This window comes from Pelophylax lessonae, assembly GCF_965119305.1.
Source record: "Pelophylax lessonae genome assembly, chromosome: 3".
In the NCBI taxonomy this organism is placed as follows: Eukaryota; Metazoa; Chordata; class Amphibia; order Anura; family Ranidae; genus Pelophylax; species Pelophylax lessonae.
In genome coordinates, this window is record NC_138770.1 from 43,643,339 (window position 1) to 43,659,446 (window position 16,108).

The window sequence follows — 16,108 nt, forward strand, 5'->3', positions numbered from 1 at the left end:
GACGTAGTACTACGTCGTCAGACACTCCCCCTTCTGGGCGGCGCTTGCACGCCGCAGGAGGCTCGCTCCCGCTGTTTTCAGTCACAGCGGGAGTCGGGCCAGGGGAGGAGCAGCGGCGATCGCCGCCGCTCTTCCCCGGATCGTCGGGGATCTAGTGTGGAGATTCGCCCGCCTGTGTAAACACAAGCGGGCGGATCTCCATAGTGACAGGGAGTGACAGATGGGACTGTTCAGCATAGCTGGACATCCGATCTGTCCATGACTCACTCAGTCCCCCCCCCCCCACACGTCAGTAAGCACCAGGCATACATTAACCCCTCCCTCTCCAATAAAATTAACCCCTTCCCTGCCAGTGTCATTTTTACAGTAACAGTGCATATATATAGCACTGATTACTGCAGTAATGTCACTGGTACCCCCAAAAGTGTCAAAAATGTCAGTCAAGGGTCCGATCTGTCCGCCGCAATGTCGCAGTCCCGCAAAAAAAATCGCAGATCGCCGCCATTACGCGTTAAAAAAAAAAACACCAAAAATGACAGAAATCTTTCCCTTTGTTAGTAAACGCAATAACTTTTGCGCAAACCAATCAAAATACGCTTATTGTGATTTTTTTTACCAAACATAGGTAGCAGAAAACAAATTGGCCAAAAATTTTTAAAAAAATTGGTTTTTACATTTTTTTTGGGGGGAATTTCATATAAAAAAATGTTAAAAATATTGTTATTTTTTCAAAATAAACGCTCTTTTTTTGTTTATAGCGCAAAAAGTAAAAATCGCACAGGTGATCAAATACCACCAAAAGAAAGCTCTGTTTGTGGGAAAAAAAGGACGTAAATTTAGTTTGGGTACGGCGTCGCACGACCGCACAATTGTCAGTTAAATTCGCACAGCGCCGAATCGCAAAAAGTGGCCTGGACGGAAGACAGCAAAATCCTCCGGTGGTAAAGTGGTTAACTTAGCCAGTTGCTCTAAAAAATGTTCCAGGTCACCCAACGGGATTCGCCGAGCTCTCTCCTGGAAAACTCTATCTTTCCAAAATCAATTTCTGTGAAGAACACACCCCACACCTTCTCTCACCCCAGTGAGAGAAGAACATTCTTACATCATCATCAGTGGGAAGACTGCCTCATTACAGATCATTGATGTCAGTTGTTACTGAGGGACAGAAATTGTTCTTTTTTCAAGGAACCCCTAGAAACTTTTGGAGGAACCTCGGCTGAGGAAGGCTGGACTAGGAAGTAATATATTTCTATCCACCTTGGTGGGAAAGGAGATGAACCATCTATAAGGATATACAGTACATACACACACAGCACAAGGCCGTGTTCACACTATGAGATGTTACTCAGGGGTGCAGTTCCTCTGATCTCCACAAAGTGATGATCTCACTTCTACTGAGAATGGAAGTCTCTATAGAAGACAGACAGGAAGTGATGTCGTACAGACAGGAAGTGATGTCAGACGTAAATAGGAAGTTCCAGGTGAGAGGTGAGTTGGGAGGAAGTAGAGAGAAGACATTGCTGGAAGTGGCAGCAGAGGAGGTAATAAGATCTTATTTTCTATTTACACCCAGTAACCCCCCCCCCCCCCCCCGTCATGTCCGTCCTCTTCCTCCATAGTCACTGTGACGTCTTTTATCTCCAGCAGATGATGATACACACATATATAGTGTGGAAACCTAGATTAACCCCTTCAGGGGCAGAACATTTCCCCACTTACGGGGCCGGAACATTCTCTTCATTTTGGAGACGTGTCACCTTCTCGCTGTGGATGGGATGAACATACCTAGGTTTGGTTGGAGACGAGTCTACAGAACATAACTAAAGTTGAGGTACCGAATCTGAACCCCACTGAAGTCAATGGGAATCTAGTTAAGCCCCGTACACACGATCAGATTATCGAAAGATCTGTCGTCCGTTTTTTGTGGCATGCTAGTCTGATGTGGAAAGTGAAGAGGTTATTTTCATACGAATTTTCCCATACGACAGAATTCTACTTCAGAAGTGATGTCATGTGTTGGATTGCTTTGTATGTGTTCTTTTGTCTCTGAGCATGCCTAGTCTTGCTCTTAAGATTTTTTTCTGTCCCATCCCCCACACACACCTGTACTCTATTGGTGTCCTCTATCAAGTAGATATAGGTTGAGTCCCCTGCAGTGCATTAGCACACCTTCCCAGCAAGGAGTGTTGTCTCCAAGGGTAAGAGAGGCTGGATTCACCCCTTTTTTATGGATAGTGTAGGACCCACCGATAATGGGGTACTTTGACGCAGTGGTGGGCTTGAGCACGATATGGCCATATGGTGGAACTAAATCCCCATTTTTATTTATGGATGGTCTCCATATTTGATAGTCATTTCTTTTGCATGGTTGCGCTATTGTTTTTTAATATAAATCTGTACTAATGAGACGAAAATCGGACGTTGTATTACTGACAACAAAAATTTTATAGCCTTCACATCAGGATTTTGTCAGCCGAAAAGTCGGAGTCGGCTGTCGAAAAGCACCATACTAACAATCCGAAAATCGGCAGATCGGCCGTCGGACGAAATTTCCCTTCAGATTTTCTTATCGTGTGTACGGGCCTTTAAAGTGAAACCTTAAAAGTACAAAATTCCTTTAAATCTCATGGTTGGGGGATGCCCTGACCCTGCCTGTGAAGAGTCTCGTCTGTCTGATGTATACAACCTACTACAGCAATACTGGCAATGAATAAAAAATGCATTTTTTTTTTATAATCTCTTTTTATTAAAATTGAAGTAAACATACAATGGTCTTATAACCTCAGTTTACAATCATACTAGGCCTAAGTTTTTACAGAAGTAAAAAGATTTTAAAAGGCACATTTTATGGAGTGGACAGAGCCATATCATTTAGCGGATTCACACCAGGAAAATCAATAAGCCCCCCCATCCTCTTTGAAATTCCATAGAGTAGTAGACCATTGGTAAGCCAGCAAAATAGAAGCGTCCAGGCCCACAAAACAGTAAAAACATAGTGGGTGCACAGAGAGGGGGGACATAAAGGAATAAGGAAATAGACAACAAAGACGTAAAATTTTTACCACCTAGTCAAACATTAACATTTATAGCCTTACTCTTGAACTTTAGAGCATATAGAGGAGGCATGGTTATACAGATGAAGATCACCTCGTTGTTTAGGTGAGACAATAGGAGAGAGAACAAAAATGAACACTCCGATAATATGGACAGAGATACAGATGTAAGAGCAGCAGTGATCACCATTAAGAAAAAACTGAGAACAAAGAGTCATTAACCCCTTATCCCCATCCTAAAAATTTTACAAACAATATTATACAAATAATTTTCCGCTCTTTGTCTACTGCATAGATCACATGACCGCATCAGTGAGGATGGAAAAGGACCGGAGTCACGTGACTGAGAGGATAATAAACCTCACCCTGGAGATCATCTATCTGCTGACTGGACAGGTGAGGAGGACTCTGGGAGGTCACATGACATCACTCTTATCTCTATTAACCACTTAAGCCCCGGAAGATTTTACCCCCTTTCTGACCAGGGGGTATTTTGAGATTCGGCACTGCGTGACTTTAACGGACAATTGCGCGGTCGTGCGACGCTGTAAACGAATTTGATGTCCTTTTTTTCCCACAAACAGAGCTTTCTTTTGGTGGTATTTGATAACCTGTGCGATTTTTTGATCATGCGCTATAATCAAAAAAAGAGCGACAATTTTGCAAAAATAACAATATTTTTCACATTTTTTTTATATGAAATTCCCCCCAAACAAAATGTAAAAATCAAAATTTTTTTAAATTTTTGGCCAATTTGTTTTCTGCTACCTATGTTTGGTAAAAAAAAAATCACAATAAGCATATTTTGATTGGTTTGCGCAAAAGTTATTGCGTTTGCTAACTAAGGGAAAGATTTTTGTCATTTTTGTTGTTTTTTTTTTTTAACGCGTAATGGCGGCGATCTGCGATTTTTTTTTTTTTTTTTTTTTTTTTTGCGTGACTGCGACATTGCGGCGGACAGATCGGACCCTTGACTGACATTTTTTACACTTTTGGAGGTACCAGTGACATTACTACAGTAATCAGTGCTATACATATGCACTGTTACTGTAAAAATGACACTGGCAGGGAAGGGTTTAACTTTATTAGAGATGCAGTGACTATGTGTGTCCCTAGGGGCGTGCTTCTTACTGTACAGGGATGTGGCTGTGTGTGTAATAGCACAGATCAACGGTCCTACATAGCAGGACCATTAGATCAGTGCTTTTACACAGGGGAGAATGACAGGCGGCTTTGTTTACATTAGCCGCCTGCCTTTCTCCCTTCACTGCGGACGATCGCGAGTGACCGGCGGACGTTGGGTCTGCCGGTCACACGCACGGAGGTGTCCGTGAATGAGCCGGGGCGGGAGCACGCCTCCGGCGGCGCGCGCCCGCCCGCTATTGGCTCCCAGGCTAGTACCGATACATCACTTTGCCTGGCCGGGGCTGACCGCCGCAGTATATGTACTTGCAGCGGTCGGCAACCGGTTAATAAAACACAGACCTGACCAGAGAGGTGAGGAGGATTCTGGGAGGTCACATGACATCACTCTTATCAACATTAATAAAATACAGACCTGACCAGAGAGGAGAGAAGGATTCTGGGAAGTCACGTGACAACACTCTTAACAGACCTGACCGGAGAGGTGAGGAGGATTCTGGGAGGTCACATGACATCACTCTTATCTCTATTAATAAAACAACAGACCTGACCGGAGAGGTGAGGAGGATTCTGGGATTCTAGCATGATATTCCTATTGGTTTTCCAATACAGAGTCTTCCTCTTCTGAAGTCTGGAGATCATATGACCATCACAGTGCCTCCATGTGGCTCCCTAAAACCTGAGAGACACAACATGCAGAAGATTCTACAAGTCACCAAGAAGATGATGGAGCTGCTGACAGGAGAGGTGAGCGCTGCTGGGAATTCTGGGACATTATCCAGTAACAGACAAGGGATGTGTCTGGATGGTGACTGTATCATTGTGTGTGTCAGGTTCCTATAAGGTGTCAGGATGTCACTGTCTATTTCTCCATGGAGGAGTGGGAGTATTTAGAAGGACACAAGGATCTCTACAAGGACGTCATGATGGAGAATCAGCCGCCCCTCACATCACCGGGTAAGAGGAGACTTTATTGTAAAGGAGAGAGCAGTATGGAGGCTCCACCTAGATCCCCCATCATCTGATAAACACATAGAAACAATGTATTCAGTCAGTGTGTGTGTTTCCTACAGATGGATCAAGTAATGGGAACCCACCAGAGAGATGTCCCCGTCCTCTGTATTCCCGGAATTCCACACAGGAAGGTCACACCATCCCTCACCATCATCAGGTAGATGAGGAACAATCACTGATAGTTCTGATTTGTACACAAGCATGTTTGTTACAATTAATATTTTATTATATATTCAGAGTGGAAACTTTGAGAATTATAATATTGTTGTCAAAGAAGACTATAAAGAGGAGGATGAGGAGTATGGAGTGATAGAGGAGTTTTCAGAAACACCCAAGGATATGATGGAGCCACCTAATACCAGGAACCAAGCAGAGAGTCCCCGTCCTCTGTATTCCTGGGATTCCACACAGGAAGGTCACACCATCCCTCACCATCATCAGGTAGATGAGGAACAATCACTGATAGTATCATTAGGATCTGTACATTATTTGCGTTGTTACAATGTGTCATTTTTTTATATATTCAGAGTGGAAACCTGAGAGATTCTAAAGCTAATATTAAAGAAGAGATAAAAGAGGAGGATGATGAGGATGGGGTGATGGAGAAGGCAGAGTTTCCAAAATTACACAACGATCTGTACCAGGACACCATGTTGGAGTCATACAGCTACAGAAACCCACCAGAGAGATGTCCCCGTCCTCTGTATTCCCGGGATTCCACACAGGAAGATCACACCATCCCTCACTGTTACAAGGTTGGTGGGACAGAGCATCTAGAACAGGGGGTCTTCAAACTATGGCCCTCCAGTTGTTCAGGAACTACAAATCCCATCATGTCTAGGCATGTCTGCGAATGTAAGAGTTTTACAATGCCTTGTGGAATGTGTAGTTCCGCAACAGCTGGAGGGCCGTAGTTTGAGGATCACTGATATAGAACATGAACTCGTCAAGGTGATGTGTTGATTTTGTTTAAATGTGATGTCACAATATTGAAGCTTTTGTTTTACAGATGACCCCTTCTATTATTTTGTTTGGTTTAGGTTGAAGATCTGATGGATCTAAAAGTTGAGGTTAAAGCAGAAGAAGAAGAGAGGTATGTGAGGGATGATCAGCAATCTATGGAGGAGGATGGAATAACGAGGACATTTATAGAGGAGGATACTCCTACAGAGATCAGCACAGGTGGGTCATTAACACTAAGGTGTCCTTTTATGAAACGGAGATGAGCAGTGATCCTGCTGATCACAGCTCATTTCCGATCATTCTCAGTTTATGAAACAGAAATGATCGCAGGAGAACATGTTCTCCGCTGATCATCTCTTCACATGGGAATCTGTCATTGACAGACACAGAAATGGCCAGGCTATGAAGCTGCGATCTCCGCACTTCACTGGCGATCTGGGTCAGAATTCACACTCCCGGGTTCACCAGCCTGGAGCTTGTGAAGTGGGGAGTGAAGACAGAATCGGGGGAAAACTGAGGGGGAAAAAGGAAGATTATGGACTTCCTTCTTCCTCGGTCAGACCCCCCAACACAGTAATCATGTCCCCCTGCCATATTTATGTATATATATACATGTGTATATATATACACACATACATGTAGATATATATTTAATGTGTATATATATATACAATGTATGTGTGTGTGTATTCAGTGTATATATATATATATTTATGTAAGGGGACTATTATTTATAACCTCGTGTACTCAGCAGTGATAATTTATCTCTGCTTGTTAAAGCGCGCGAGGGATTTTCATACTACTGTAATCTCGCTTTGTCTCACGAGATTACAGACGCTCCATTGACTTCTACACAGATCTCCGAGAAAACCGTTCTCCTCTGATCACCCTGGGCGAACTGAAGTTCTCCCATTCATAAAAGGGGTGCCAGATGTGATCATTTTCCCCGGAGAACTGTAGAGAAGCCAATGGAGAAAAAAATTCACCCGTTCATAAAAGGACACCTAAATACATTCCTCCACCCATACTGCATAGTGATTTGTCCAGAGTAGGGCGGGGACTGGGTGATATCAGCCTGTAGTACCCTGGTCACTCTCCTAAGCTGTGTTCCCCGTCCTGAGTTCCTGTATTTCTCTTGGGTTAATCTTCCTTCTCTGTGCTGTAGACACAATTTTTGTATCTAGACTGGATTTATGTAGACTCTGGGGTTCAGTTGGAAGCAAATGTTGATTTTCACTATAAACGTTGCTCAACCTAGGCACCTAGGCCATGATCTCTGATAGAGAAATTCTCCCAGGGTTATTTGTTCTGTTGTTTGCTGGCTGTGCGGGGTGGAGGGATATGTCTGTATAGCCTCAGACCCAAGTCACTGAGTGCAGTCTAAGGAGATGGGAGGCAGCAGTGTGGGACCTCTGCAACTTGTCTCAAGAAAACATTAAAGCTTCCACTAATTACTGAATACAAATAATATGAGTTCTGATCCTTCCACTATATACATTTGTTGTATGTTATAGAGTCCTGACCCTTGCACTGTATTCTTTATGTTGTACAGATATAGTCCTGACCCCTGTACTATATACTGTATATTATGTTGTACATTGCATAGTCCTGACCCCTACACTATACACTCTATATTGTACATTACATAGTCCTAACCCCCAACAGTATATATTTTATTTTGTACATTACATACTCCTGAACCCTGCACTATATACTCTGTGTTGTACATTACATAATTACGATATTGTTTAGTCATAAATTTTGTATCCAACATAATAAGTTGTACATTGCTTCTTTTGCACCCATTTTCTACCAGCTGGACATTTTATATCTGATGATTTGATTGAAGCACAGACTTTTGCATGTTGATAAAAATGTGATAACATCCTCAAACTTTGGAACCTTAAACAGAAAGTGATGAGGCAGGATTTAAAAACCCAATGATGGTGGTCTTCAGGATCAGTCCAGTCTTCATCTTGGTTCTTCCCCCCTGCCCCCCCCCCCCCCCATCCTCACTCTCTGACCTCTGGTGGGGCTCAGCCCCGCTGTTATTCATGACTAAATCATGGACTAAATAGGGAAGTGCAGGACTTCTTGTGTTGGGAAGATGGCAATAAGTGATAGCGGGGGTGGGGACACTCGTCCTATAATCCCCTAACCACTATCACTCCTATAAAATACAGTTTCCTCACTCTTTGAATAAGATCCATGAATAAAGAAATTAACTGGTAGGAGATCAGAGGACCCATTTACTAGTTACCTTGAGGGTGGAATTGTAAGATCCTCAGAGACAAAGCTGCCTGATGTGGGCGGAGTCCTGGTTTAGGGGAACCAATCTGCTCATGTCTAGTAATAATCTTTTTATTTCTATTTTAGTACATGGACAGGAGATGAGGAAAACCTCAGAGGATTGTCTCACTTTGTCTCCAGACTGTGAAGTAGAAGATGAGGACATCACACAGTATAGTCCAGGAGGAAACCCGTCTACCGCAAATGTTCATCCGGCACCACACAGTGTAGATGGACCATCGTATTCCTCTTATCCTGAGGAACCTCCAACTGTGAGGGACGGTGCCGTCCTTCCAACAGATAAGAGGTTTTCCTGTACTGAGTGTGGAAAGGGTTTCCGTTTTATATCCAATCTTAATGTCCATAAAAGATCTCACACGGGGGAAAAACCATATTCCTGTCCCGAGTGCGGGAAATGTTTTTCACAAAAGTCGAATCTTGAAATTCATCAGAGACTTCACACAGGTGAGAAGCCATTTTCTTGTCCTGAGTGCGGAAAATGTTTTTCAGATCAGTCACATCTTTATATACATAAGAGGTCTCACACAGGGGAGAAGCCGTATTCCTGTCCTGAGTGTGGGAAGTGTTTTGTAAATAAATCACATCTTGTCACACATCAAAGACTTCACACGGGGGAAAAGCCATACTCCTGTTCTGAGTGTGGTAAATGTTTTTCAGACAAGTCCTTTTATCACAGACACCAGAGATTGCACACAGGTGAGAAGCTGTTTTCCTGTTCTGAGTGCGGGAAATGTTTTTCACAAAAGTCACACCTTTACACACATAACAGGTTACACACGGGGGAGAAGCCGTATTCCTGTCCTGAGTGCGGTAAATGTTTTTCACAGAAGTCCAATCTTTACACACATCAGAGATCTCACAGGAAGAAGAAGCCACTTTCCTGTCCTGAATGAGGGAATTTTTACTCATTGAAGTCCTGTCTTCCTGTACGTCAGGGATCCCACACAACCCTAGAAGGTGTATTAGTGCCTTGAGTGTGAAAAATGTCTTCTTTATAAATGTTGCTGGACATCCCAGCTCTTATGTGGGGAAGAAGTACATCCTGATATACACCTCCGATATACTCCATGGCTGATCTTCATCATTTAAGAAACAGTTAGTAAGGAGATCAGAGATCACCAAAGACATGGATGAAGTGTTGTATAGTTTTGGCCATTGATAGTAGTGGAAAAATAAAAATTGATTCATTACCTTTTGTTGGCTGAGTAAATTTTGTGGTGTAAGATTTTGTATCCATTTAGAAGTCTGTTTTTCCCTTATCGTGTTTCAGGACAGCCACCTCTGAGAGACCTTGGCTCCACCCTTCTCAGGAAACACCGCCTTAGCCATGAAGATTTAAACCCAAATTTTTCAGGGAGGTCATCCGCCCTGCTGTCTATATCAACCAACACCTTTTCTGGGGTCTGATGAGTGTCGGCATCAGACGCCTTAACCTGGCGTTCGGTTCATCCCACAGCGCCAGTTCTGCTTACCAAAAGTGGCCCACTGGGCAGCTGGCACCCCTCAGTTCTGGTTTTTCCTCTGGTGGGGAGACACCATCAGGAACCGAGGCTGGACAGCCAGGGAGGCTGAGGCCAGTTTTCCTGTTAAGGCTAAGGTCTCTCAATGTGCTCAGCTAGGGTCTGGGTATGGAGCCCGGAGAACCTGTAGGGCTGCTTGGCGCCACCCCAGCTTCTCCTTTGGGAGGGTTGAGGCTCCGTGGGTCCCATTTTTTTGTTGCGGGGGGGGGGGGGTGCCGTCGGAGGTGCATTCGATCCTTCCACATCTTGCGGCCAGCGTTGGAGCTTGTGGCTGGGCTGACTGGCGGGTGACGTCACTTTTTGTGGGGGCGGGCACTTCCGCCGAACCCACGACTTCTGGTACCCTGCTAGCTCCATGCTGTAGTCTCCCCTTGGTGGTCCGGGGGGAGGGGTTTATGGCAGCGGTTCTGGGACCCTGGTGGTGGTTGGTCCTGGGTACACTCCTGGTGTCACGCTGTAGTTCTTTTCTGGCTGAGAGGGGGGACCCGGTGCAATTGCTCATGGCCTTCTCTGTGTTACAGAGTAAAGCCTCGGATAAGTCCAAGTCTCCACATAGTTCCAAGAGGACGCACCTGTCATGCAGAGCTACTATGGGGGAACCCCGGTCTAAAGCACTTTGTAAGGAGTGTATTAATGACCTAGTGAGGGAGCATTCCACGGAGCAGTGTACTGACCTGGCTGCATCTGTTAAGGAGCTTTCCAGCACCTTTCAATCCTATAAAGCACTGGTTTCCAATTTGCAGATTGTGCAGCCACAGGCTCCCCCTCAGCCAGCAAAGCAGGAGATTGCACCAGCCTCACTGGCTGTGCCCTCCACCAGTGGAGGAGCACCAGGGAGCACTGAAAAGAAAACTGAGGAGCTTGATAGTCTAGCTTCAGGCTCCCAGGTGGAATCTGAGGAAGAAAGGGTGGATGGCGATTCCACTAGGGCTTCTCAGGACAAGTTAACCTGGAAGAGGTGGATATTTTCTTGGGATCTATCCATACCACCTTAGGAATCCAGGGGGAGAAGAAGACCCTATCTCTCCATGACCAGATGTACCAGGGCCTGGGCGAACAGAAAAAGAGAGTCTTTTCCAGTACATGACGTGCTGGTTGAAGCTGTCAAAAAGGAATGGCAGGACCCAGAAAGAAAGCCTTTCTTTTCAAGGGCCCTGAAACCTAGATTTCCCTTCTCTTCTCTGAGGAAGAGGTGTCAGTCTGTAATAAGTCCCCTAGACTGGAGGCGGCCTTTTCTCAGGTCTTTAGGCAGACAGACCTTGCCTTTGAGGATATGGGCACTCTCTTTGATCCCATAGATAAAATAATGGATTTACTCCTAAAAAAGACCTGGGATTCTTCGCTGGGAAATCTTAACCCCGTGATGGCGGTGGTTGCTCGTAATCGGGAGTTTTTTTTTTCCCAACAATCGGGAGTTTTGGCTATCCCAGATTAAAGCGCACATTCAAGCTGGCACCTCGAAGGAAACAATTCTGTTTTTCTTTCCTATGCTTCTTGCTTATATTGCGGAAGCGTCAGCCGAATCTGTTCGTATGTCTGCTAGATCATCAGCCTTGGCCAATTCAGCAAGCTAGATTCCACACAGCAGAAAGTCTTTCTTCCTCAGGAGAAGAGTCAGAATATAGATAGGCCAACTGCTCTGTAAAAGGCTCATTGCTCTATCTCAATAAGACATGCCATGTCGGCACTGGGTTTGTTGCCATGATTCCTGCGGTACAGTGAGCGGGTCTCCATCCATTACAGCTCTTTATCCTGGTTGTGGGACAGCAGCCAAGCTGTCTCTGGACTCCCTAGTGCATTTGCCAGGTTCGGGTGAAAAGATCCCTCTGGTGGTGGAGGACAGTCTTGAACCTGTCTTGGGGTCTCCTGTGGGTCCTGTAAGTTTCCAGGGTCATCACGATGAATGCAATTGGAACAGGTTGGGGGGCACACCTGGGCTCTTGACTGGTACAAGGATCTTGGAAGAGCAAAGATTCAAAGCAATCTTCGAACTGGAGAGCAATCGAGCTGGTTCTCAAAGCCTTCCAGAAAAAACTGCAGGGGGCCATGTGCAGGTCCATTTGGACAATTCCTCAGCAGTTGTCTACGTCAACCTGCAAGGGGGACAAGGAGCAGAATCCTCTGGCAGACACCACAGATGCGCTGGTGGCCCAGTGGGGTCAGTATCGTCTGATTTATGCTTTCCCTCCTCTCAGCTTCTGCCAAGACTTATACGCAGGATTGAGGCAGAAGGGATTCCGGTCATCTTTTGGCACTTTTACACTGCAAGTACCGGCTCGGCTCTACTCGGCCCTGCTTGCCCGGTTTGCTTTTCCACTGCTGGTACTGTATGCTATAGTGTCGGAACGGTTCGATACGGTACGGTATAGGTTTGCTTTTCCACTAAAGTAGTACTAAAGTTAAGTGGGTGGGATAACAACGGGGTGGGTGGGATTCTCTGACCAATCAGTAAGCTAGTAGTGACTGCATGCAAAGGATTGTGTGATATGGTACCAGTTTGGTACCTGTTGGAACCACAATCGAGTAGGTACTGTTTTTTCAGAGCCGTACCGTACCGTTCGGTTCCATGCAGTGGAAAAGCAAACCTATACCGTACCGTACCAAACCGTTACGACACTATACCATGCGGTACCAGCAGTGGAAAAGCACAAAAGCGTGCCGAACCGTTACAGTTCCATGCAGTGGAAAAGCACCATTAGTGCCTCCAGACTGGCCTTGCCGAGCTTGGTACACCAATCTGGTGCGGCTGACGTTCCTTGGAGGCTTCCTCTCAGGGAGGATCTGCTGTCTCAGGGACCAATCCTCCATCCTGCTTTGACGACTTGGCTGTTGAACACCAGGTGCTGAAGGATAGCGGTTTATCTGAGTTGGTGATTCCTACGCTGTTAAAAGCTAGGAAATCTACTTCTAGGAAGATCTACCATCATATGTGGAAGACATACATTGTATTATACATACAGTGGGTACGGAAAGTATTCAGACCCCCTTAAATTTTTCACTCTTTGTTATATTGCAGCCATTTGCTAAAATCATTTAAGTACATTCTTCTTCCTCATGAATGTACACATAGCACCCCATGCTGACAGAAAAACACAGAATTGTTGACATTGTTGCAGATTTATTAAAAAAGAAAAACTGAAATATCACATGGTCCTAAGTATTCAGACCCTTTGCTGTGACACTCATATATTTAACTCAGGTGCTTTCCATTTCTTCTGATCATCCTTGAGATGGTTCTACACCTTCATTTGAGTCCAGCTGTGTTTGATTATACTGATTGGACTTGATTAGGAAAGCCACACACCTGTCTATAAAAGACCTTCCAGATCACAATGCATGTCAGAGCAAATGAGAATCATGAGGTCAAAAGGAACTGCCTGAAGAGCTCAGAGACAGAATTGTGGCAAGGCACAGATCTGGCCAAGGTTACAAAAAGATTTCTGCTGCACTTAAGGTTCCTAAGAGCACAGTGGCCTCCATAATCCTCAAATGGAAGATGTTTGGGACGACCAGAACCCTTCCTAGAGCTGGCCGTCCGGCCAAACTGAGCTATCGGGGGAGAAGAGCCTTGGTGAGAGAGGTAAAGAAGAACCCAAAGATCACTGTGGCTGAGCTCCAGAGATGCAGTCAGGAGATGGGAGAAAGTTGTAGAAAGTCAACCATCACTGCAGCCCTCCACCAGTCGGGGCTTTATGGCAGAGCGGCCCGACGGAAGCCTCTCCTCAGTGTAAGACACATGAAAGCCCGCATGGAGTTTGCTAAAAAAACACCTGAAGGACTCCAAGATGGTGAGAAATAAGATTCTCTGGTCTGATGAGACCAAAATAGAACTTTTTGGCCTTAATTCTAAGCGGTATGTGTGGAGAAAACCAGGCACTGCTCATCACCTGTCCAATACAGTCCCAACAGTGAATCATGGTGGTGGCAGCATCATGCTGTGGGGGTGTTTTTCAGCTGCAGGGACCGGACGACTGGTTGCAATCGAGGGAAAGATTAATGCGGCCAAGTACAGGGATATCCTGGACAAAAACCTTCTCCAGAGTGCTCTGGACCTCAGACTTGGCCGAAGGTTTACCTTCCAACAAGACAATGACCCTAAGCACACAGCTAAAATAACGAAGGAGTGGCTTCACAACAACTCCGTGACTGTTCTTGAATGGCCCAGCCAGAGCCCTGACTTAAACCCAATTGAGCATCTCTGGAGAGACCTAAAAATGGCTGTCCACCAACGTTTACCATCCAACCTGACAGAACTGGAGAGGATCTGCAAGGAGGAATGGCAGAGGATCCCCAAATCCAGGTGTGAAAGACTTGTTGCATCTTTCCCAAAAGGACTCCTGGCTGTATTAGATCCAAAGGGGGCTTCTACTAAATACTGAGCAAAGGGTCTGAATACTTAGGACCATGTGATATTTCAGTTTTTCTTTTTTAATAAATCTGAAACAATGTCAACAATTCTGTGTTTTTCTGTCAGTATGGGGTGCTATGTGTACATTCATGAGGAAGAAGAATGAACTTAAATGATTTTAGCAAATGGCTGCAATATAACAAAGAGTGAAAAATTTAAGGGGGTCTGAATACTTTCCGTACCCACTGTACATGGTGTGAGTCTCTTGGAGTTTATCCTCGCTCTTTTGTGGCTCGGATCTTGACCTTCCTTTAATGGGGGGGGGTCTGCCTTGAGTACCATCAAGGGTCAGGTGTCGGCTTTGGCGGTCTTCTTCCAACAACCCTTGGCCATGCACTCCCTGGTGCCTACTTTTCTTCAGGGTGTCCGACATTTGGTTCCTCCAGAGCGGTCTCTGTTGCCGCCTTGGGGCCTCAATTTGGTGCTTTCGGTCCTATAGAAGCCTCCCTTTGAGAATCTTCGGGAGATCCCCTTGCTTACATTGTCTCTGATTTTCATTTGAATGAAGACATTGTGTTGCCTTCCCTGTGTCCCAGGCCTAAACATCCAAAGGAAATTGCCTTGCATGCCTTGGATGTGGTCCGGGCAAATAGGATGTACTTGGCAGCTACAGAGTCTTTTAGGAAGTCAGACTCCCTATTTGTGCTCACAGATGGGCCTTGGAAAGGGTTGTCCGCTTCCTCTGCAACCATTTCTAGATGGATCAGATGGTTATTCAGGCCTCTTCCATCAAGGGTCAGGTTCCTCCTTTCCCTGTCAAGGCACACTCTACTCGGGCGCTTAGTGCCTTCTGGGCCTTCCGTCATCAGGCATCAGTGACGCAGGTTTGCAAGGCGGCTACCTGGTCATCGGTGCACACTTTCACAAAGCTTTATAAAGTGGATGTGTTGGCATCTGTGGATGCTTCTTTTAAATGCAAGGTTTTGCAGGCTGCTGTTTATAGGACCTGATCCTCTTTGAGAGTGTATTGTTTTTTGTAGGTGGGCTCCAGTTGTTTTGGTTGAGCTCCTGTTGCCTGGTTGGCTACTGTTTAGCCTTGGGAATTTGTTTTTCTGTTCCCACCTCTCATGTTTGACACTGCTTTGGGACATCCCAATGGTTATAAAGATCAGGAGCTGTGTCTGTCAATGAATGAAAGAGAAAATGGGATTTTTTCCTTACCGTAAAATCTGTTTTATCTTCTGTTCATTGATGGACACAGCACCCACCCCTCTGTGGAGTTGTCTTCTGACACTGCTTGTAACTAAACTGAATACCTATAGCAGAGAGATGGAGTATATCCCCTGGGACTGCCCATAGGCGTAGCCATATTATTTTTCTGCCTAGTGTCCTACTCCTGTAGGGGGCAGTATAACCCAATGGTTATGAAGATCAGGAGCTGTGTCCGTCAATGAACATCAGAGAAATGGATTTTACGGTAAGTCAAAAATCCCATTTTCTTCATTAATTTAGGCCAATGTGTATTCCACTACATATTTTTGGTAGAAATAAATCCCAATAAGCGTATATTGATTGGTTTGCACAAAAGTTATAGCGCCTACAAACTATGGGATATTTTTAGTTAGTTATTTATTTATTTATTTATTTTTTTACTAGTTGTGGCGGCGATCAGCGACTTACAGTATAGTGAAGCTGAGATATTGAGGTGGACAATCTGACACTAACTGAGACTTTTTGGGAACCAGTCACACTAATAC

The 16,108-nt window shown here is 45.0% G+C and overlaps 3 protein-coding genes and 1 pseudogene across 5 annotated transcripts in view; 3 read left to right on the forward strand and 1 right to left on the reverse strand.

The window, feature by feature from the left end:
- Positions 1-16,108, forward strand: part of LOC309550683 (uncharacterized protein) — a 3,164,715-nt gene that overhangs the window by 2,931,662 nt on the left and 216,945 nt on the right. The window contains exons 51-52 of the mRNA XM_082251018.1: positions 5,448-5,651; positions 5,738-5,965. Of these exons, the coding sequence (XP_082107144.1) occupies positions 5,448-5,651; positions 5,738-5,965 (432 nt within the window). The remainder of the gene's footprint in view (positions 1-5,447; positions 5,652-5,737; positions 5,966-16,108) is intronic.
- Positions 1-16,108, reverse strand: part of LOC309550793 — a 1,525,103-nt pseudogene that overhangs the window by 1,220,109 nt on the left and 288,886 nt on the right. The window lies entirely within an intron of this gene.
- The window catches only part of LOC309550693 (uncharacterized protein), a 217,615-nt gene that overhangs the window by 155,901 nt on the left and 45,606 nt on the right, over positions 1-16,108 (forward strand). The window contains exons 2-4 of one of the 2 annotated variants that reach the window (XM_082251027.1): positions 4,809-4,943; positions 5,030-5,153; positions 5,270-5,367. In XM_082251027.1, the coding sequence (XP_082107153.1) occupies positions 4,809-4,943; positions 5,030-5,153; positions 5,270-5,367 (357 nt within the window). The remainder of the gene's footprint in view (positions 1-4,808; positions 4,944-5,029; positions 5,154-5,269; positions 5,368-16,108) is intronic. The other variant, XM_082251026.1, reaches the window with a different exon arrangement.
- Positions 6,044-9,380, forward strand: LOC309550058 (uncharacterized protein; the record flags this gene model as incomplete). The annotated part of the gene is made up of 2 exons (XM_082250525.1): positions 6,044-6,065; positions 8,604-9,380. The coding sequence occupies 2 exons, from the start codon at positions 6,044-6,046 to the stop codon at positions 9,374-9,376; spliced, it is 795 nt and encodes a 264-aa protein (XP_082106651.1). The 3' UTR covers positions 9,377-9,380.